This window comes from Homalodisca vitripennis, chromosome 2 (genome assembly GCF_021130785.1).
Source record: "Homalodisca vitripennis isolate AUS2020 chromosome 2, UT_GWSS_2.1, whole genome shotgun sequence".
NCBI classification, from domain to species: Eukaryota; Metazoa; Arthropoda; class Insecta; order Hemiptera; family Cicadellidae; genus Homalodisca; species Homalodisca vitripennis.
This window is the reverse complement of record NC_060208.1, coordinates 204,672,090-204,695,333: the sequence shown is the minus strand read 5'-3', so window position 1 is coordinate 204,695,333 and position 23,244 is coordinate 204,672,090. Positions and strand designations below refer to the sequence as shown.

Here is a 23,244-nt window from a genome sequence, read left to right as displayed (position 1 = left end):
ACTATAGAATTGGGCAACCAGATTAAATCATCTGGAAGCTTAAAGTTGCGTGTTATGCTATATTCTGGAAGTCAAACTATAGTGGACATTGAAGTAAACTCTGCTGAGTCTGCATTGGCATCAGGATATAACACAGAATGATAATTTATCAAAAATTAGTTAATATAATTACACTTAGTGACTGCCACCTAGTACGGTTCGTTTTGGCTACATTCCTTAATTCCCTCCTCTACTGATGTAATCGGAAGTTTATAAAGTTTAAAAGACGTAGATAAAAAAATGGCACTAAACCTTCCACGTCTTTCTAGAATAAGACTATTGACGGTTGTAAACAAGAACAAATATTTTGTAAGGAAATCGTTTCATGGAGTACTGGAAGGAAATGTACTTGCAACAGTGTATAAAAGAACTAGCAACTTTCTTCAGAACTGTCTTAATCGGGAAAACACATTCCAAACACATTCATTGTTGGCCACATTATAATGTCCCTGCACCAGTAATTTCCCTAAATGAGCGTATGGAAACCAGCAGCAGCAGCAGCAGCAGTGGACACGGAGGCCAGTATCCAGGTAGGCGGGCGCGGCAGAGTGGATGGCGGGAGCTGCAGGTCGCTACGGCGCCCAAACAGGCGTGGCCGGTCGTGCGCCGGCCTCACTTACTTTAATTGCGCGGAATAAAAACTGTCTGTCCGCTGCTTACTGTCGTTACAAGAGTGGAGAGTGGTGGAAGCTGGCGAGGCTCGCTACTGGAGCTGGACTGAGCCTCTGGAAGCTCTGGTGTCTGTGGGGCCTTTCCGACACTGTAACCACCATCGTCCATCTTCACTGATTATATTATCGTTACAAGAATGGGGAGGTGGAAGCTTACTAGGATCGCTACTGGAGCTGCACTGAGGGTCTGGAATCTGTGGGGCCTTTTCGACACTGTAACCACCCCCTTTCCATCTTCACTGATTATTGTCGTTACAAGAATGGGAAGGTGGACGCTCACGAGGGACGCTACTGGAGCTGGACTGAGCCTCTGGAAGCTCTGGAGTCTGTGGGGCCTTTTCGACAATGTAACCACCCCCTGTACATCTTCACTGATTATTGTCGTTACAAGAATGGGGAGGTGGACGCTTACGAGGCTCGCTACTGGAGCTGGACTGAGCCTCTGGAAGCTCTGGAGTCTGTGGGGCCTTTTAGACACTGTAACCACCTCCTGTACATCACCACTGACTATTTTATTTACAAGAATGAAGAGTGTTGGAAATTTGCGAGGATCGCTACTGTAGCTGGACTGAACCTCTGGAAGCTCTGGAGTATGTGGGGCCTTTTCGACACTGTAACCACCTCCTGTACATTTTCACTGATTATTGTCGTTACAAGAATGGGGAGGTGGACGCTTACGAGGCTCGCTACTGGAGCTGGACAGAACCTCTGGAGTCTGTGAGGCCTTTTCGACACTGTAACCACCCTCTGTCCATCACCACGCACTTTTTTATTTACAAGAATAAAGAGCGGTGGAAGCTTGCGAGGATCGCTACTGTAGCTGGACTGAACCTCTGGGAACCCTGGAGTCTGTGGGGCCTTTTCGACACTGTAACCACCCGCTGTCCATCTTCACTGCTTATTGTCGTAAGAATGAAAAAGTCGAGACATGCAAGAAGACTTCTGGAATCTGTGGAGGTTTATCGGTACCGTCATAAGTTTAGGATTTCCTTCAAAATAAACGTACGATAGTAACTAAGGCATTTACAAGTGAAGTTAATGACGTTAATAACGAGTGAAGAATAGAAATGGGTCGTAGGTGGAAAGATATTATTGAGAAATTGTATAATATCTGAATAAGGTCGACAGAATTAACTAGAATGTGATATGCAAAAGTGGGAGTCCTCAAAATGAAAAATTGCACACATTTATATCTTTTACGAAAAGTTATCATGAAAATGTAAATGATCTAAGGGCATCACATGCTATTTATTTTTGTCACCAATGGAATTAGCAGGTGGCACAATTTCTTCAACAAACATCTCAACACATCGCTTTGACCAGCTGCTTACAAACAAGTATTAGCATGTGTTTGGAAGAGGAATAACGGGTCCGCATGGGGACACTTGGGGCCTCACGATATGCCCTAGAGTCTGACTGGCCCAACCAACAACACTGGCTAGAAGCTACTATCACAAGTCGCCATCACAGGGCAAATGAACTTGAATGGGATTTTGGACTTTCTCCGGATTACGTCAGTATGAAATCCCGATGTAATCGCGATATATCGGAAAGAGATAACGAAGTAGTCCTTAAATCCTTTTAAACATGTACCTATAAAACTTAAGCTACTGAGCTTAAAATAAATCTGTCGTTTATAAACCTTGGTTCTACAACGTTAGAAATGTATGGTTTGCCAACGTCAAGGAAACGTCAGCTCATGAAGTAGCCTTGTTTTCTATGATTTTCCTCAGTTCTAGCCTAGCGGTTGATCGGTATTCTAGCGTGACGCTATGCGCCGTAGGCAAGGCCACAAGGCCCTGTACAAGGTACATACCGCGGCAGGTCGAGTGCGGTGGCCTTCAGGCTTGTGGCAACTGTCCGCTGGGCCTCGAGTGGCCGACACGTACACACGGTGTGTGAATCATGGGCATGGACGTTCGGGAGGAATCTTAGCATTAGGTTACTGCAGACCTGCAGATGCTGCACGAGTTCAAAGGATCGTCCAGAATCTTATACCATGGTGAATAGGAGGGAATTTTGAGGTGATCGCATGGACATTGGCAGATCCCAAGAGGTGATACACCAGATTGAGACAAGAAATCTCATTGAGTTCAAAAAATTAGATTAGGCTTTAATGCCATTTTGGTTCTTTATGACTGCAACATTTTAAGAACACAAAGTCCAAAAATGGTTATTTTAAAGCAGTTTTGGTCACACTTTGACATTTAAAAGTTTCTTTAGTGAGTCTCTCTTTTACTCCTGAATTTTTCCTTCATTCCAATGGAACTCTCAACAAACCATTTGAAACAGCCTTGAGACCCAAGGGATCTTGGAAAATATAGAACTTTCTATATAAAAAACCAACTGGGTTTGGGAATAAGTTAACAGTCGCGGATCACTCATTTTCACGCTCTGCAAGAGCTTTCCAAAATAGTTTTCAAGAGTTTTAAGAACTTGAGATACAATTACGCCTAATTATTTGATAGCATACCAAAGTAGGCGCTAACAAACTGATCTCTCATAGAAAAGTCTGGAAGTCCTCATATACGAGTATTTACGTGTGAAAGGTCGTAGCCACGAGGAACTCTGCATTACATATTAGTGTTAGTATTATTATTAAATTAAACCAGTATTTTATAAATTAATACGAAAAGGGATTCTAATAAATTTATAATCTATGGATTACATGATAAACTGGCAATACTGGGTTGTGACCTATATTGGGTTGTAGCTTTGTTCAACATAAAGCTTTGTTTCCTTGATTTCGTATCATGAATCTGTTCAAAACTCATTTTCCCCATTTTAGAATCGTCTTTCTTTTCCGGTTGTCGGAATTTCATAACATCTTTTGTTTAAGTCAAGTATTGTGTAGTATTGTCCTTATTCTTTTAAACAAATCACAATAAATGTCAAATAATTTTCTTTGTGTGGGTGTTAGTATTATATTACTTAAACGGAATTGGGTCAAAAGTATAAAAAATTAATGTATTTTCTTTATATACTGTATATTTCCACGTAGGTAGATATTTTGTAATTTTCTACATAGTTCGTATGTTTTATAATTGAAGTGTAGTCCAGTTTTTGTTATTTTTATATCTGATATGTCCCAGAGTTATATTTGTAGCATAGTTTTAGTTTTAAGTTATTTTGAATGACTGCTTGTTGATATTATATCGCGTAAACAAAGCTTGTAGCAATGATCCCAACAACGATAACGTCGTGCGCTCGATTAGCAGACCTGATTCAGCAGAATGTTCCTAATCTATGTTTAATTGCTCCACTTATCTGTTATATTCGGATAAAGGTTATTCTAGGAATGTGTTACGTTCGTTGCATAAAGAGATACAGCTGAGGATAAGGTAATCTGCCTTATCTGTGTCCCTAATCCTTTTTCCAGTAGCCATTCCGAACTAGACGACCCTAGACGATAACCTTGTTTGGTTATTTTTAGAACACATTTTTAGAATAAAATACAAAATATAACTACTGAGAAGAATGAAAGACTGTCGCCTACGTAAAGACCATCAAATGTGATGTGCCAAATGATAAAAGTACACGAGTTAAGATTAAAATATTTTAGCTTCAATATACCAACAAAACTGTTTATAAAAAGATATGATTATTGTAATTTATAAAAAGGATAATTTACGTATATGAATGCAGTATACAAGAAATTAAACAATAACAAGTGATTTTTAACGTGATTCTATTACTGTATCTCAAAATTGGTACACCCTAATAATTACACTAGTTAAAAATTTGGATACCTGACCAAGTTTATTGCTTTAGGCAAATAATGTTATGTAAATGTTATCTCTATACTTCAGTGTATTATGAGGAAGAACGTCATATATATATATATATATATATATATATATATATATATATATATATATATACGACTAGTCCTGAATACTAACAGTGACTAGGTACCACGATACTTGTTCTGTCCGTAGCGTACAAACCACTCAACTCCACTCACTATCTGGGAGTGATAACGTAGTTTCGCCTGTAACTAGGCGATAGCATTTTCCTGCATCACAGTTCAACAATTTGTTTGTAATGCTACTTCTATAATTAGCAATAAACTTACCCTATACAGTAATTAGGCCAAGGTATTTAATTAATACTTTTACTTCCGATCAAGAAAATTAAAAAGTTTATGTAAAACATGGTCAAGAAACATAGGTACTGTACTATTATTTTTTTTTGTGTTGCGGTTTACACTAAAGTCACTAAAATCTTAGACTCCATACTGTTGTATTACTATCATGAGCAACCATATTTGCCTCAGTCTGTTTACAAAACCTCAGGCGGAAAAGAATCTGACGCCAGACACAAAGAAGGATTCGGAAAGAAAAGAAAGCCGTCCGGGAAATTGCAGCGTGGCGACCCAAAGTCAGTCTGTCGGTGTTGGGAGTTGGGGCAGCCAGGTGTAATTTATTTTTTGGTCTGGGGTCGGAGAATTTAATGAAGAAGCAGGTATACGCCTACAGCCACAGCCACGGTCCAAGGTCATCATCACAGCCACTGCCTTCCCTATCTCCCGGCATGCCATCTACGCGGCTGTGGCAGCGGCTGCTCGTAAACCCACTGTTATTATTCCAAGGAAGGTTTAAAAATTCCCGGAATTTCCTTGGAAAATTTTAACTACACGAAGGGAGTGTGCTCTTAACGAATATTTTACATCTGGCGTGAATGCGCTTCGTTTTTATGGCACAATTATCTATTTCTTTGTGTCTAATATATGATACGTTTATTTAATCGACCAACGTACTGTGATTCGAAATTCGCGTCTCTTAGCCGAATCTGAATACGAATATTACAAGTATTTTCTTTCATTTGTTTCGAAGTATAAGGCAACACTTATAGAAGGAAACATTTACCCCCTCATCATACGTTTGTGGCACTTCTAGAATAAGGATAAATTGGAAATTTTACAAGAATATGGTCTTTGGGAATTCTGCAGAGAGCCAGTACCTTTAGCCACTTCCTTCATCGGTTCGTTGCCCCTCTTCGCCAAATCGAAGAGATGACTCTTTGTATGCTACGTTTCAATTACTTTCTTTCTGTCTTTCAGCCTATGAAGGAATATGAGAAAAAGTCACTACCTGGTTTAGTACGGATGTACGCTTGGCTGACGTTCGCGGATTAACAGTAATTGCAATATAAACTGACACAGAAGGAACATAAAATGTTTTGAAGTGAGAATTAACAAAACGTTCGTTTTTCTGGATTAAATTGAAACACGTGTCTGTGCATTGATTTCTCGTCAACTTATCATTAAATAAAAAAAAAAAACTAACCGCTTAATTTAAAATAATTAAATATTAGCCGATTATAAAACCACGAATTTCAAAGTCGAAACGAAAATACGAGAACGAAGGTCAACAAACCTTCGACCAGGTTCGGTGAGGACGAACGCGCCATCCTCAACGCAATCTCAACCTTGGAACACCTGTAGGCGAAAGTTTGGATAAGATCAAGAGGGGGAGGTCGCCCCACCGTCCCAACGCCCCTCCACACAACCACCCTCCATCTACCTGTGTGGGAGACCGACACGACCGTCGACCACTTCCTGGTGAACTCTATCGGAGCATCAAACTCCTCGCCGTGTACTTCATACCGGGGTCGTATTTCACTCCCCCCTCACCCTCCGTCCTGATTGTTTTAGCCGCCCGGTATTGTCTCTGCCTCCTTAACACCTCCGGAAGAATGCAGCGTCCGACCCTCCATCCCGGACTGATGCACCATTGTACGCCGTCATTTGTTGTAAGTGTCAGAGGATTTGGGTTTTCTAGAAAGCACTTGTGTCATTCATCAGTGTGGGAAATTTTCGGATGTGGTTCGGTTAAATCTTTATACATACGATAAATCATAAAATTATTTGGCCGGCTTTACAAATCCGAATTTCACTCTCCAATTTTAAAAAGTAATATTCAGTTCATTGCTTTGAACTCCCCTTCAGTTTAGTTGGTGCTCAACATTACATTACATGTATTTTTGTAACAACCGGTAACTTGACAAATTCTTCGTTGCAGACACTGGAACGTAAAAATATCGTATGCTTTGTTCTCCCGTTCCAAAATTGTGTCCTTACATTTTGTTTATGCGGTTCAATATGTAGGGTTTTACATGTTATAAAAACTGAAATTTCGAATTGACGAAATTAATAGTCTAGGGCAGCCAATTCTCATTGTACTGTAAAACACAACCTAGTTTGACTTGACATCGACAGAGAAACTTCCCCTAAGAAAGGCATCAATCATCAGTCCAGCTAGTGTTAGCAAAGGTCGAAACGAGAGTGTATCAAAAGAGTTAAAAATGAGAAATGACATAAACTTTGATACAACCAGACTGTATGCTTGTTCACTGCATATTGGTTCTTGGCTCCTATATACTCAAATTGGTCAGGTATATAAAAAATAAGTATTTTGAAACAAGACCTTTTGAGGTAATTGTAATTTTTAATCATAAAACTGACTTAACAATTCACGAAATACGTTTTTAAACAATCTTAAACGTATTTACTACATCTAATGTTAGGACCATTAAATACTTGGGACAAAAGTAGCAACCTCTTTGTTGAATTAATGGAACTGCGATCCGTTATATGTGCAATACATTGAGTAATGTAACTATTTGATTAATGTGAATAGTACGACACTAATAAATCCCATCAGAGCATTTACAACAAAGTGTGGCGTGGGTTAAAGATGTAGGTTAGCTGATGTAACCTCTTAACCTTAATAGCTCCAAATCCAATTATGTTAATCTCTAGATAGTTCTGATTTGGACTATGAACACACCAACTCTTAGCACTACACAGGCTGTGTGATTACTAGCCATATTACTAGAACTACTATTGGGGTTTTACTAAAGAGGCAGAAAATTTACTAACTTTTATTAGGCAGTTGGCTGCCTATACATTCACACAGATATAGATAAGCGCCCACTTGAACTAATGATTCTTATTACACTTTTTTCAGCTAGTAAGACAGTATTTGATAAACGATTATTATATCTACAAAGAACTGCCTGACCTACGTACGCATCAAACGATAAAACGAGAGGCTGTCCTTCTGTGCGATACGCTATCTCGATCTTCTACACTCCTCTGTTCCACCATTATATTGATCTAATAAGCAATTCATACAGTTGATGATAAAATTGTAAAGATTTAACATAATATACTTGGGTTAAAAAGTAGCAAATATATTAACTTTTTACAATAAATCATTGTTTTTGGATTCAAAAATTTTAAATATGTCCTTTTTCCCATACGATATGAAGGCCTACTTGTATTCCTTCCGTAATACCTAATAAAGTTTTATATTCAAACAAATAATTAAAAATCTTTATACCCACCTAGAGCACCTGGAGATCCAAATCTTTGTACCCACCTTGAGTACCTGGAAACCCAAATCTTTATACCCACCTAGAGTACCTGGAGACCCAAATTTTTATACCCACCTAGAGTACTTGGATACCCAAATCTTTATACCCACCTAGAGTACCTGGAGACCCAAATCTTTATACCACCTTCAGTACCTGGAGACCCAAATCTTTATACCCACCTAGAGTACCTGGAGACCCAAATCTTTATACCCACCTAGAGCTCCTGGAGACCCAAATGTTTATACCCACCTAGAGTACTTGGATACCCAAATCTTTATACCCACTTAGAGCACCTGGAGATCCAAATCTTTATACCCACCTAGAGTACTTGGATACCCAAATCTTTATACCCACCTAGAGTACCTGGAGACCCAAATCTTTATACCACCTTCAGTACCTGGAGACCCAAATCTTTATACCCACCTAGAGTACCTGGAGACCCAAATCTTTATACCCACCTAGAACTCCTGGAGACCCAAATGTTTATACCCACCTAGATTACTTGGATACCCAAATCTTTATACCCACTTAGAGCACCTGGAGATCCAAATCTTTATACCCACCTAGAGCACCTGGAGATCCAAATCTTTATACCCACCTATAGTACCTGGAGAACTAAATCTTTACACCCACCTAGAGCACCTAGATACCCAAATCTTTACAACCACCTACAGCACCTGGAGACACAAATCTTTACCTAGAAACCCGGAGCTCCGTGATTTACTAAATGTTCTCCCTCCTCGATAAGAACCATTTATTCCAAACAGGAGACTAATTAAGATAAACAAGAGCGCCCACCGCCCACCCTGGAGCTCGAGCCATCTTATCGTCCGAGGAGAAAGTGGACCTATCCGGCGCTCGGACAGACGGACGGACACGGATACCAATTATCGGGGGCTGACGCGAGAACATAAAACATATGGTCGTTACACAACGGCATAAATGAGTAATGACTTAATTGTTCGAGCCAGATCCCATTCCGATCACAGAGCGTGGTTGGGTAATGAGTGCGTTGCTCCATTCTCGCTGACAACGAATTCGATTTTAGATTCAAGAAACATTTACATGAGTTCTTTGTCTAGAGCTCTTTGTAGACAAGGATTGTTAAAATGGTTAACAGGAACGTTAGGAGTGTAGATTGTCACCCGCCGTTACGTGTGACAAAATATAAAACACGACGTTTCGAGAACTAACATCTACCATCTTTTTCAGGTAGTAATTGTTTAACATCATATTCAGAATACAGCGATGTAAAAAATAAATGCGGCTCTGCATACCCCCATCATATTAACGAAGTAATTTGCAAAACCCGTTACCAAGAATGATAAACAACTAGAGTATATTCACTATTTTATGCAAGTATAACTAGGAACAATAATAAGAACAATGACAATACAGTAAAGGAATGAATTTTGCTGATAATATATAACTAATGGTTGATTATTTGACACAGCTGTTATATGTCTTTCAGTAGCTTTTGAACATTGATTGATTGATTGATTGATCTTAAAAGTTGTGTTACGTTTTACACTATCTTCGCTATATTACTTGCTTGGTGTGTTAAGCGCCATGACTTTTTATTTGTTGACATTTCCCTGTGTTAAACTATAGATTCAGTTTTTGTCACCTGAAGAAGAGAAAAGATACTGGTTTTCGAAACGTAGTGAGTTGTTATTTAGCCACACATCATTAGGGGAAGTTAGGAAAATGTTTATTACCTACTCAACGCTTTGCTATAACGAATATAAGCAAAACCTTTCCCAGGGTAAGTACATGAAGTATGAACACTTGTAATATCCATCCATAAACATAACGGGGAGATTGTATCTACATACGGAGAGGTAATAAATAACGATTACATTACTAAAATGATCAGTAGTTAGTGTGAAGAGGAAATAAAAGGAATTCTCATAATTAGAAGAAGAGAAAGTATGTTCGTAGATGGGCGATAACTGTCTTGGTCGATACACAAAGGTTAGGAATGATGAATCATTAAAACCTAAAGCTTCAAAGATCTTACAAGTAACAAAATACAGAGTAAGGAAAGTATAGAAATCTAAAGATAACTACTCTATTGTTTTTAAATTTATGTCACGTTGCACAAACATTATCAATAAATATATGACTTCGAAGTCCCTTCACCACTGTTACATAACAATAACAATATAAAACGTTGTAGTGTTACATAATTTCTATTCGTTATGTAAACAAACTATTTGTTTTCCTTCAGGACTGTAAAAACCGTCAAGTTGTAATAAAACAGACACATGAAATCATCGCTGACTTTACACTACGTTAATCATCTAGTAATCCACCGATCCCGCTCTGGACGCCAGGAAATCTGTTTACTTTCCTGTTTTAAGAACGAATAGTTCTTTTTTTATTTTTGATTCATATTTCATCCAATTCTGAGATGTTGTAACTTTGTAGTAAATTGCTTTACTTGGCCGCTACACGGAGAGGAGTAGAGGTTGTATTGAGTACATGCAACTACTATCCAGAAGTAATCTCTCATTAAGTTGCACAAGCCGCGGTAATGTATTTCTTTCTTAATGCACTTGTAATTTCTTCTCGTGATAGATACTTCAACATATTTACAGAGTACGTAACAGAGATAACGACAACTCTCACCTTGTACTTGTGATGGGGCAGAATTTTCAATAGTGAGTCAAACGAACGTATAATTACTGTTTATTTAAATATTATTCCTACAATACGTATACAAATCTAAGCACCATTTCGTTTCCTAACATTCATGTCAACAAACCTACCATAAAACATTATTTTGATACCAACTTTCCTCCAATGACTAATAACTAGTTACGTCTCTTAGGGCTTCCTAAAAAAATAAAAGTAAAATATCCAATAAAAACCGAAAAAACTCTAATAATTCATATGACAGCCTAGCTCTGACCCTTAATTGACTCTTTTATTTCTATGTAAAAGCACTTCTGACAGGAATTGGCAACCCAATATAAAGCTTACGTAATGTGACCTAATTTCCGTGCTGAAGAGAATGAGGCTCTCAATTATCACAACGGAGCAACGAAAATACTAATCTCGGGTTTGAAGTTTGTTTTTGACGATGGAAGGATTGTGAAGGAAACAAGAATTTTTCCGGACATTTTCCATCGTTCAGAGATACAAACAATCAGTAATACTACGTTTCGAGATCTGCAATCTGATCACTTCTTCAGGTAAATAACTAACCTAACACATAATTACAAACTAGGTTAAAATAAACAAACCTTACCAGAGCGTGGTGACACGCATAATTCAGGAATAACAACCACCATGTTGTGTGTCAACTACATTAACATGCACTCAATAAAAAAAACTAAACACAATACTAATCATTAAAACTAAACTACAGAATACAGGTCACGCAATAGGTCTGCATTCGTCGACCAACCACCTACGACTGACCAGAGGCCAATTGGTTTGGTCTTACCTGACTTACGAGTGTCACAACGCTCTGGTATGATTTGTTTATTTTAACCTAGTTTGTATGTGTTAGGGTAGTTATTTACCTGATGAAGAGATCAGATCACAGATCTCGAAACGTAGTCTTACTGATGTTTTGTATCACAGAAACTGTTTTTTATACTAATCTTGGGGTCTTTAGGAACACAACATTTTTATTCACCTGGAGCAAATGAATACTATCAAAGTATTCCTCTTGAACAATAGTCAAGCAGGGCTTATCATACTTTGTCAAGTCAAAGCGGAGTACCGCTAAGAACTATCCTGCACGGATTACACTCTTAATTTTATAGTAATGGAGCGCAGAAGGTATCATTGGTCGTCGTTAAACCCTTTACTTGGGCACGGTTTGCCGAGATCCCTGTGATAAGTCCGACAAATTCGTTACACTCGTTGGCTGCAAGATAATCGTGTAATACCGCTGAGCTAGCCGTAGTTTAATGTGCGATGGTAGGTTAATGCTATATTACGAACAGCGTAAAGGTCAAATACAAACAGTCTGTTCTAGCGCAAAGACACGATACTTCGTAAACCCTTTAGAGCGTTTTTGTAACTTGTGAAACACCTGTTCTTTATTTGATATGAGCCGTAACGCCATGAAACGCTTACTAAAATATTCATTTCAAGTAGATTTAATCAAGAAAAACTGTGTTTAATGATTCATATTGCAACCTCGTGTCGTAGCGACCGGAAGAGGGCACCTTTCCAGAGGAATAATTATTTACCGTGGATCCGCCACTAGATTTTCCCCTATCCAGACCTAACCAGGTTTGATGAGGAAAAGATAAACTAATAATTTAGATATGGTTCCGAAAGTTCCCTAGTTATAACACTAGACGATCTACGAACACTTCTATCCGGTCTACTTTACACGATAGCCGCATAACTCTGACACAACCTCCGCTCTCCGCTTGCTAACCTAGGCAGAAACATCCTACCAGAACCTGTCCAGTAGAATTCCAGATAGTTGGAGGCTCCCATTGTTAAAGGTATGAACTAAAGGTCGGCGCAGCTGGCTATCGTGTTCGCGGCTACTGATAGATTACGCGCCAAAATTCAAATTTATAGTGGCACTCGCCACAATATGAGAAGACTGAAATAATGTACTACAGAAACTAAAAGCATCTGATAAGTTATCGAGGTTTATGGAAACTGGAGATGTTTGAAGCTAAACAACCTCTGAGAGAATTACTAATCATCGGCATCCGTTCATGCATAGTTCCAGTAACACAGCGAAGGAAAAGAGGAAACTTACCTTATTCCAAGAAGAGGAGACATGTCCTCCACCAGCTCCGATAAGACCAGCACGGTCGTGCCTGGAGGTCCTTGATAAGTCGCGGTCTGGTTGATCAGTTGGGTTCCCGGAGGTTGTACGACAACCGACACAGGCCCGTTACTAGACTCCAGGTTCTGGGAGGAGTTATCATAGATGACGGTTTCTTGCGAGCTCTGACCGGGCGGTATGAAAATGACCGTCTTCTGTTGAGCGGCCGCTGCAGCAGCCGCTGCGGCCTCCTGTTCTTCGTACTCGACCACACTGACTGGGGTCATGGTGGCGAGCATGACGGGCGAGGTGGGAGGCTCCCGCTTGGGGGACGCCAGGGCGGGGGACGCTGCGGGAGGCAGGGGAGACACGCTAGGGTTCCCCGTCCTCTCCTGGTCGGAGTCCTCGGTCGGCGACTCCATGGTCCGCCGCATCTTCAGCACCTCGGGGGTGAGGCTCGGCAAGGGTGAGGTCACGCTGCTCATGGTCCCTAGCTCTGGCTGCACACCCCTCTGCCCATCAGCTCTCTGGAACATCACCAAGAAGGGGAAATCATTTTCAAATGTTTTACAGAAACTCTCTTTTTTACATATTTACATACACTCGACACGTTTATAAATGATTAGAAACGAACTAATCCGGCGCAAAATCATCTTTAATCCTAGCAGACAATGGTATTGGCCAGACCATTCTTCTAGGAGAGGAGGAGCCTTAATCTTCTTTAAACACTTTCGTACCCTGAAGAATGCTACAAACAGTACCTTAAGTGATCAATTGATTGTCAATCACACAGGTCTATACACTAATAGTGCCCTTCTTCAGGGTCAAACAACTAGTCTTCACCTCATAGTTAGAATATCCGGTTATACTAATTATAATTGTACTGTAATGCATGGTAATACTGCTTGGGTTAAGTGGAATACTGTTCAAGTAAAAGAGAAGTCATGATCAATACGCTAATCTGTACATTGTAGGATAAATCTGATGTCCAAGGTAAACCAACTCACAGCCGGAATTACAACATGTATACATAAAGTTGAGTAAAAGTTTACTAATTACTTACACAGTGTTCAGCTAAAAATGAACACTTCTCAAACCTTAATGATTCTCGGATGTTTTATTACTTTTACTTGAACCCTACCAAGCAGACAGAAATTAGAACCTAATCGTGTTTGATATTTTGAAAAGGCAAAGATACGGACGGAGAAGTAAACAAGTAAAATAAGCCCTTTCCCACACGAACGATTTTACTCATCTTCATGTACTCCATCAGTTTCTTAAAGATATGATACAGATTATAACACCTTGTGTATGCAAATAAGAATACATCCACTGTAAGTTAAGGTGTGAATTTTTAGAGGCTCTTAGCAATTTTGGTTCTTATGTTTGTATGTGTCCTGCCAACATTTATAGTTTTTTATTATTAAAACAGAATATTACTATAAAAAATTAATTCAATATGTTTACTAACTTAAACGTCAAGACGTCCCCTAGGAAGATACATATTCTAATGATGATACCTCTTTCAGGCGGGTGATAATTTTTAAAATATCCGCAAACAATCCAAAGCAACAAAACATTTTGTCTGATGGACATAACCTGGAATATGCACTTGAAAAGCGTAATGGCTCCAAGGATCCTTAACGTCGAGTGGATATTATCCACAAATTCCCAACTCTGCAACCGGTCTTGCCTCTCTGCAAATGCTTAACCCTACAACCTCTCCAACAGATTGGGTAGGATATCAGAGACAAAAGCAACATGTGTTTTATCTTTGCTTATTCTACCTAATTGCAATCGATTGCATAAGCTTGGGCGTTAGGAAACATTGGCTAAAATGGCATCTAGAATACACCCAACGTCCACTTTCCTCTGAGCTGAAATCATGCAGGTCACATGAATTATCAAACCAATTTCCCAGTCAGTTCCCTTCACTGTCAGAATAGCCGAGGGTATCACCTTCTATCAGAGCGAGAAGACAGAGGTAGACACCGGGAGATTATAAACTCGAGTGGAGTCATTCATCAATTAAAAGACACAATTCATTACAGTGCCCATATTCAGCTCCGAAGTCATTAGGTGCGTAATTGCTCCCGCCGCAACATGTTCTCTCCTATCCTTCTGTCAGCGGCCACTGCCCGTAGTTCTTTCTCGAGTGGATTAACAGTTACAAGAAAACATCCGCAGATATGACCAACTAGTTATGATAATAAGTCGGTGTATCGCCACAGAAGGGGAAATGCAAGGAGCATAACCATAGATGACTTTGGACGATGAAGAAAAACATTTGCAAATTTGCAGTTGAATTATATAGCTATTATAGTCTTGATTTAGTACCAATTATGATCAAAATGTCATTTTCTCCTTTAGTGCCTTGGTGCGAAGCCAAGTGCACCACGCTCCTACATGTCTTCACAGGAAACTTTACCGCCCAGCAGGATCTCAACGGGGCGTCTCAATCTTATCTTTTATCTGTTCTTTACATCCCTGAGTCCTGAACTTTTAGACGTCAATGTCGGATACATGTAGGTATGTAGGCCTGACATGTAGGTATCTAGGTTTACAGAGAAAGATATGACGGAGAAGATACAGCTATTGCAATAGGACACAACAACGTAGCAATAACGCAACATCTGACTTAAATAATAATTTTATCGACACATACAGTTTAAAATTGCAGGATGCTTGAAATATAATATTTAAAGTGCTACACCATTAATAAAATACAGTGTTTTCAACAGTAAGCCATTTAAATGTTATAAACGTATTTTTACGTCAGCAACATCTCCCCTACAGATTCCAGGAGTCAAGTCTGCGACAGTGTCAGATTTTAGACGATGCACTAAGCAGACGACGCCTAATATGTATACGGTAGGCCTATATAATACCCTATGTGAGTGCATTCTACTCGCTTTCTCAGCACTCTAGTCCGAAAACGGTTGACTTTACAGAAAAATGCAATGGACTTTTTTTGTAGATAATCGTATGAGAAATAATTTTTATAATTTCCTTTATTGACCTCCGAGCCATAGGCCGCGAGATATTCCCGAAAAACTGATTTTCGTGACCTTTTGACCCTTATAACTTTTTTGGCCGGGACGATACCAATGTCGGTTTTTCACGTCTTCATTAAAACGCCATAATAAAGGTTATATACCAAAATTCAGCTCTCTAGGAATATTTCCGCAGATTGAGGTTTAAAAAACCTAAAATGACTGGACTATTCAGTGTATGTGTCACCTAACCCTTCATCTACCTCTTAGAAAAATAAAATACTAAGAATATTTCCGCAGATTGAGGTTTAAAAAACCTAAAATGACTGGACTATTCAGTGTATGTGTCACCTAACCCTTCATCTACCTCTTAGAAAAATAAAATACTAAGAAGCGAAAAGAAAAACCTATAAACGCTACGTAAAAGGTATACTGATACCGTAAACTATTGATATTTTAGCATAGTTAAACTACCTTCATTAATTATTCTTAAACCCTCTAAATAGCGTATCCTCCAAAGGGGTTTGTTAGAGAATTAACAAAACTTTCTGAATACTTAAATCCTATTATTGTGAGTGATTCTCTTGTGTATTCCGTCCATTTTGACATACACTAGACATAATGTACTGACATAAACGGAAATGAAAGAGGAAAGTGAGGTAAAAAGGTGATGATTATAAATTAGATTCTTATGCCCTAAATATTAATAAATTAAAAATAATAATTCTAACTCCCATGTGTGGGCATTATAAGAAGTCACACATCCCTGCGGCTCTGGTCCTAATCTTTACTTCATAGTGAGACGTATATCTCCTGAAGGGGTTCTCAGAGATTCCCCAACGTGCTATGTCTAATCAAGAGCAACGAAGTAATCTGGCTCAAAATCATCTTTATGCTAGCAAATAATGTTATTGACCAGACCATTCTTCTAGGATAGGACCAACCTTAGTAAATGAATGTTATCCTTTAGCCACTTCCGCACTATGAAGAGAGCTACAAACAGTAACTTTAGTTAGTCATCAATTGATTGTCAATCACACAAGTCTGTACGCTAATATCATACTTCTGCTTCTGTAACAAATGCTCCTGGCCCACAGAACAATCAGAATCGGATCAATCATCAACCACCCAGTTGTATAATGCAATTGCCTCGAGTTAGATCAAAGAAACCGACTCGACACTGAATATGCGAATGTCACTTTCCCCTTGCCGCGAGTTTTCTTGTCAGTCTCAATGTAACCTAATTGTACATGATCCTTGGCTGTGATTTCAACTGAATCACAAACCACTCTTGCTTTTGATGCAGGGATACTCAAATTAAAAACCGTCCGTTGATATGTGGAAGTACTAGCGCACAATGATCAGCAAATATGTTCACCCCCACCAAAAGCAGATTTCCAGAACAGTGAATTCGCTTATTCATACATTCAAGTTGAAAATATTTACACGTAATGCTACGAAACTTCTACTTTTAACTCCTTTGAATATAATGTTATCGCATTAAATCTCATCCAGCAACAGTAACTTATATATTCTCCAGAACAAATTTGAATTACTATTCTTGGATCCTTTCCTTGTGAAGGAAACAGGATTTTCCAGATATATGCCAACAGATCAGTGAAAAACTATAATTTTTGTTTCACTGATCGATGGCAAATGTCCGGAAAACCCCTGTTTCCTTCACGATCCTTCCATCGTCAAAAATGAAAAAAAAGATGGATGGAATAAATTGTATGTGTGAAAGTAACCTAGATGTCATGTATGAATCCCAAATTTAGCTTATTTTCTTCCTGGACAATTTCTATAACATGTACATGTTCTAAAGCAATAAAAGTATTATTATTATTATTATAAACAAAAATTGAATTCTTTTCCTTGATAAAAGGGACAATTTAAACATTTGGCGTTTTATTTATATGGTGGTATCCAAAGAGAGATACCCTAAGAAGCGTATGCTATACACTCCCAGAATAAGCAATATCATTTACAGTAAATGTACAGGGAGACTTGAACGCAGGCATCTCCAGGAGTACTCTCCGCTTGGCTGCACTTGCCTGTCAGCTACTGCAGAGGCTAAACGAAACAAACAAAACCTGTGTGTACTGGACCGCGCATGCGCGCACCACGATAATTACACCCTGCTGTAACATCACTGGAGGCGCAACGGTCAACAATTGTCCACTTTACATCAGGATAAATACATTGTCAGCCTCCACTTTGATTGTCCCCGGGCACCCCTCTGCCTTCTCCTCTCCTGGACCTTCTGAAACAATGGTGGACTGTGCGATTGTTCGTGCACCATCAAACCTTTGAAAGCTTCTTCTAGTAAATACGGTGGTTTATTATTCATTACTGTGGTTTATTAGTAATAACATCTCCAGGGACAAATATAAACCTGGTCGAACTACAAAAATTGTTTAGTTTACAAAGTTGTTTAGTTTGAAGTGTACTAATTCCATAAAAGGATGGTAAGCTTAATTGAGTCTGTCACGAACTTCTTACAGTTTCGTAATGAACTAAAGATTTGTACTTTGTTCCACAAAGCTTTAATTTCCATCCAGTCACCTTTTTAAAATGTTATCACGTACACATGTCTGAACGGGATATTAGAAATTTAGAAATTAATAAACAAAATTTCACTCCAATATGTTAAAATCATATGCCCTCATAATTGTGTACCCAAAATTAATGAAGCTCTTCTTTTAACTAGGAGGAATCTAAGTATTACATTCCAAGTCTCCAGTACGTTTCTATCAAGATTTATCGTACAGACTGATAAGGACACGTACAGACAGACAGACAGAGGGGCTGTCCTTAGGGCTTTTCAAACCAACATCAATAAGGTTCTTCCTAGAATCATGAGGAACCTATGTACCACGTATCAAGCCTCTAGGACCTTTCTATCGGACAGACGGACAGACGGGGAAGATAACGATCTCAATAAGGTCCTGACGGGTCCTTCACAAACAATTGACTAAAATATATCTACTATTTCTGTACTTATTATTCATTTTAAGGCATCATCTCTGAAAAACAACAGCTTACACGACTACGTAAATTTCAAATGTTAATGGTACATCCCAGCTATTTCATTGAACCAGTCCGAATCATCCGATCTGTGTAAAGTTTCTTCAATTCACAAATTAGATATTAAATTGATATAATTAAGGGAGTATAGAAATTATACGAGTAGGACGAGGCAGTCATGAAAGATTTGTCAAATATCGACAGACTTATAACTCTAACTTTCACAGAATATTGGATTACACATTTCACTATACTAAAGATTGGTGGTATTTGCATTTCGTCAACTCACCGTCTGATTTGACAAAAACTGCGTTGACGTAGCAAGCTACCGCAGTTCATACACGTCCACCGGATTGATCGCCTGGGAATAATTAACCCACGATGTGAACGAGCGAACCACTACTAGTTCCACAAACAGGCTGAATGGGACATTATGAGGCTCCGGCCACTTTGTTATCGCTTGGGGCGAACCGTTGTCTATAAACAGGACCGTACTACAGCTACAGTACTCTGTGGCGCGGCGGAGCGGCTGCTGCTGGACCGGGCGCTATGCTCACGTACTATAATAGTATTATACCGCAGTTCCTACATATCCATCGGATTGATTGCCTGGGAATAATTAACACACGCCGTGTACAAGTGAACCACTACTAGTTCCACAAACAGGCTGAATGGGGCACTATGAGACTCCGGTCACTTTGTTATCGCTTGGGGCGAACCGTTGTCTATAAACAGGACCGTACTACAGCTACAGTACTCTGTGGCGCGGCGGAGCGGCTGCTGCTGGACCGGGCGCTATGCTCGCGTGCTATAATAGTATTATACCGCAGTTCCAACATATCCATCGGATTGATTGCCTGGGAATAATTAACAAACGCCGTGTACAAGTGAACCACTACTAGTTCCACAAACAGGCTGAATGGGGCACTATGAGACTCCGGTCACTTTGTTATCGCTTGAGGCGAACCGTTGTCTATAAACAGGACCGTACTACAGCTACAGTACTCTGTGGCGCGGTGGAGCGGCTGCTGCTGGACCGGGCGCAATGCTCGCGTGCTATAATAGTATTATACCGCAGTTCCAACATATCCATCGGATTGATTACCTGGGAATAATTAACACACGACGTGTACAGAGCGAACCACTACTAGTTCCACAAACAGGCTGAATGGGGCACTATGAGACTCCGGTCACTTTGTTATCGCTTGAGGCGAACCGTTGTCTATAAACAGGACCGTACTACAGCTACAGTACTCCGTGGCGCGGCGGAGCGGCTGCTGCTGGACCGGGCGCTATGCGAGGCGCGCGCCTGGCCGCCCGTACGCGTGCGCGAGCCATGATTGATGGCGCATTACAAGAGACCTTATACAGCCGAGCAGCACTCACCACGGCAGCGCCGCCTTTACCATTAGTTTACCCATTACACGTTCAGCAAGATCTCACCGCTCACCATTAGGCCTGGGAGCCTGTTAAACAAAGTGGGCTTCTTCACGTGTCACGTTGTTAGCCGACCTTGGCCACCGTTAACATTAACTGATAATTTGGTAGGTCTGTAATTTCAAGTTTCACCTGTAAAAGCTCTTCAGCAACGAAGTAGGAAGCTTCGTGAACTCACAACAAGCTGTGGCAATTGTAATCAATGTTCAAGCAATAAAGATAAAACAATTTCGTGATGCTTCATTCTACAGGTGCAATTTATTGGATCGATCAACATTTAAGAAATAAAATTACATAAAATAAAAAATTATTCTAAAAGACATATGAATCTATAACATTAGGCTCAATGAAATTATACCAAAGTAATGTTTAGTAACGTTGGAAGGTTTTTATAAGTCGTATGGTATTTTTAAATAATACATTTTTAACACATTCAGATACGGAACTCGCATTCCTTGTCGAAGAGAAACACGTTTTTACTATTCTTTCATGGTCGTGTGGTATTATCATACATGTTCATATTATATCCCTTAAAAGCTATAGGTAATACAGTTCCAACTTTCGAAAATAAGATCTCCTGAAGCACCACTATTACATAGGAAACCCGTTTTAAGTACAGATTTTGTAGTACAGGGTCATATTATTTCATTTCGTAAAATAAACAGTAGGCCTATGCCAAAATATCAAAGTAATGAATGTAACGAGGCATTTCTTTACGGATTCCTAGTAATGTTGTTACCTTTTAACATTTTGACTCCAGTATCTTCCAGTTATTACACAGACGGACATAAACACGATTTTAAAAAGAACTTGATGATTTGGTATTTTTGGTATAAGCGATACTAGCAGTAATAGTTTCAGAAAGTCATTTCACGTAACTTTGGATCCTAGGACGAAATTGTTGGTTGATTATATTGAGGGTAGGATATAGCATGCCAATGTATTCTTTCTATATGGTAGACTGTTTTTCGCTTCATGAACCAGTCTCTGAATACAATGTTCGGATTTCCCTCCTGTGGCTTTTCAAAGTCCGTTCCATAGTTAAAGGTCTAGCAGACGACACTGCCCGAGCTAGGTACTGATAACGGCATACTATGGTCTGATTTACCCACATCTTACCTACGGATTGGTGTTGTGGGAAGCTTGTGCAAATAATCAATTTTTGAGAGCATTCAAGCTTCAAAAGAAAGCGATTTGAATCATTGCCAACATGAGTTTCAGAGAGTCGTGTCGACCAGCCTTAAAAAACTTGCAACTGTTGACTCTGCCCAGTCTCTACATCATGGAAACAGTTTCATTATGTATGTCCAAATGTACCCTGACAAGGGTTCGTGACTTGCACGGATATGCGACTAGAGACAGAGACAACTACCGATCTGGAAGACACAGAACAAGCAGGTGTTTATTTTATCAACAGATTGCCAGCTTCCATTATAAAGAGCACCAACGCCTAAGGCGTCAAAACCCGTCTTAAACGATTTTTAGCATCAATGGCATTAATGGCACGTCGGCGAGTCTTTAGCATGTAATTGGGAGACCAACAATTTTGAAAAATGTAAGCATACAATCTAAATTTTAAATATGTTTCGTATTATATGTTTATATTAACAAAAGATGAAGTTAGTTGGCCGAGGGTTCAAAGATTTTTGGAAGGTAGTATCGTTAAAATTATTCTAATACAGATTAACCACCTCACAATTGGTTCCTGACTTTGTACTATGGACGTAGTCACACATTAATAAATTGTCCATTTACCATCCATCTTCGGTCCCAACATGACAGATGAGTGCTCAAGCTGCAAACCACTACTCTGATCGCCTGTAGAAGAATGTGTGCGGTAAGGCCTTAGGAAACCCTGTCTCCGCGAGATTTACATACAATATGCAATTGTTCGTCAAAACCAATACATCGCACCAGCCCGCAAACCCACCGCCCTAATGAGTTCCGGGTGCTAGAAGACTGTTTGAACACGTCTCTCTAAAAAATTAGTCATAAACGGTTTTGTGTCGATTTTAATTAGAAGTACCGAGACAATTACAACGCACAAGGATTATCTTATATATTCCTACTGCCTACTCCCACTCATGCAAATCCCATGAAAATCTTCCAGATGACATAAAAAGTTCGGAAAGTACTGCAACAGTAATGTTTCCTTCGAGAGTAGCCTTCTCATCTCAGATGTGCTGTTCTATGTCGGGGTGTCCCTGAGGCCGCTGTTACCACTTAGATCCTGCAATCACCCTCAGAGCCCTTGGATTGACCAGGGTAGGATCACCTTAAAAGCAACCCAAAGCTTTTGAGAACACGCACTCACACCCATTCAACATTTTACTTATTTATTCATCGGCGGCATGCGCCATTTTACATTATTACAAAAAAAAAAAAAAAAAAAAAAAAAACAAAGATGGCCAACAGAGTGTATCAAGAATTAGAAATATTGTGAATTAATATATACTTAATAAATTAATGAGTGGCTAACAATCATACAATAAAGTCCATGAAAAGAAAGCAAGCAATAACTACAATACTAGTTATGCAAGCAAATAACGAGAAGCTAAATACACAAAATTTGACAAAGTAACAATTAACAATATAAAAAAAATCAAGCGAAGAAAACAAGCTATTACAAAAAAATGTGAAAGTATTAACAAAACAAATAAATATTTATAAAATATGAACAATGTTAACCACTAACGATATAAACAATGAAACAAATATAACGAAGAATAAATATGTATGAATAATGAAAACGTAAACAAATCAACAAAATAAATAGTCAAGCTAACAACAGAAATGGAAAAAGTTATAACAATGATTGATTTAACATGTCAAATAATGTCGTATTTTCAAATAAACGAGAAGGTAAGGGAAGCAACACCACTCTTTGGTAGACCTATGATGGAGTAGAGAATAAGGCTATGACGAAATTGGAAGTGTAATCTGTAGATTC

The 23,244-nt window shown here is 39.1% G+C and overlaps 1 protein-coding gene across 7 annotated transcripts in view; it reads right to left on the bottom strand.

The window, feature by feature from the left end:
- LOC124355304 (protein grainyhead) overlaps positions 1-23,244 on the bottom strand; it is a 299,632-nt gene that overhangs the window by 214,819 nt on the left and 61,569 nt on the right. For all 7 annotated transcript variants that reach the window (XM_046806387.1, XM_046806391.1, XM_046806392.1 and 4 more), the window contains exon 2: positions 12,829-13,364. In XM_046806387.1, coding sequence (XP_046662343.1) covers positions 12,829-13,322 — 494 coding nt within the window. In that variant the 5' untranslated portion in view covers positions 13,323-13,364. The remainder of the gene's footprint in view (positions 1-12,828; positions 13,365-23,244) is intronic.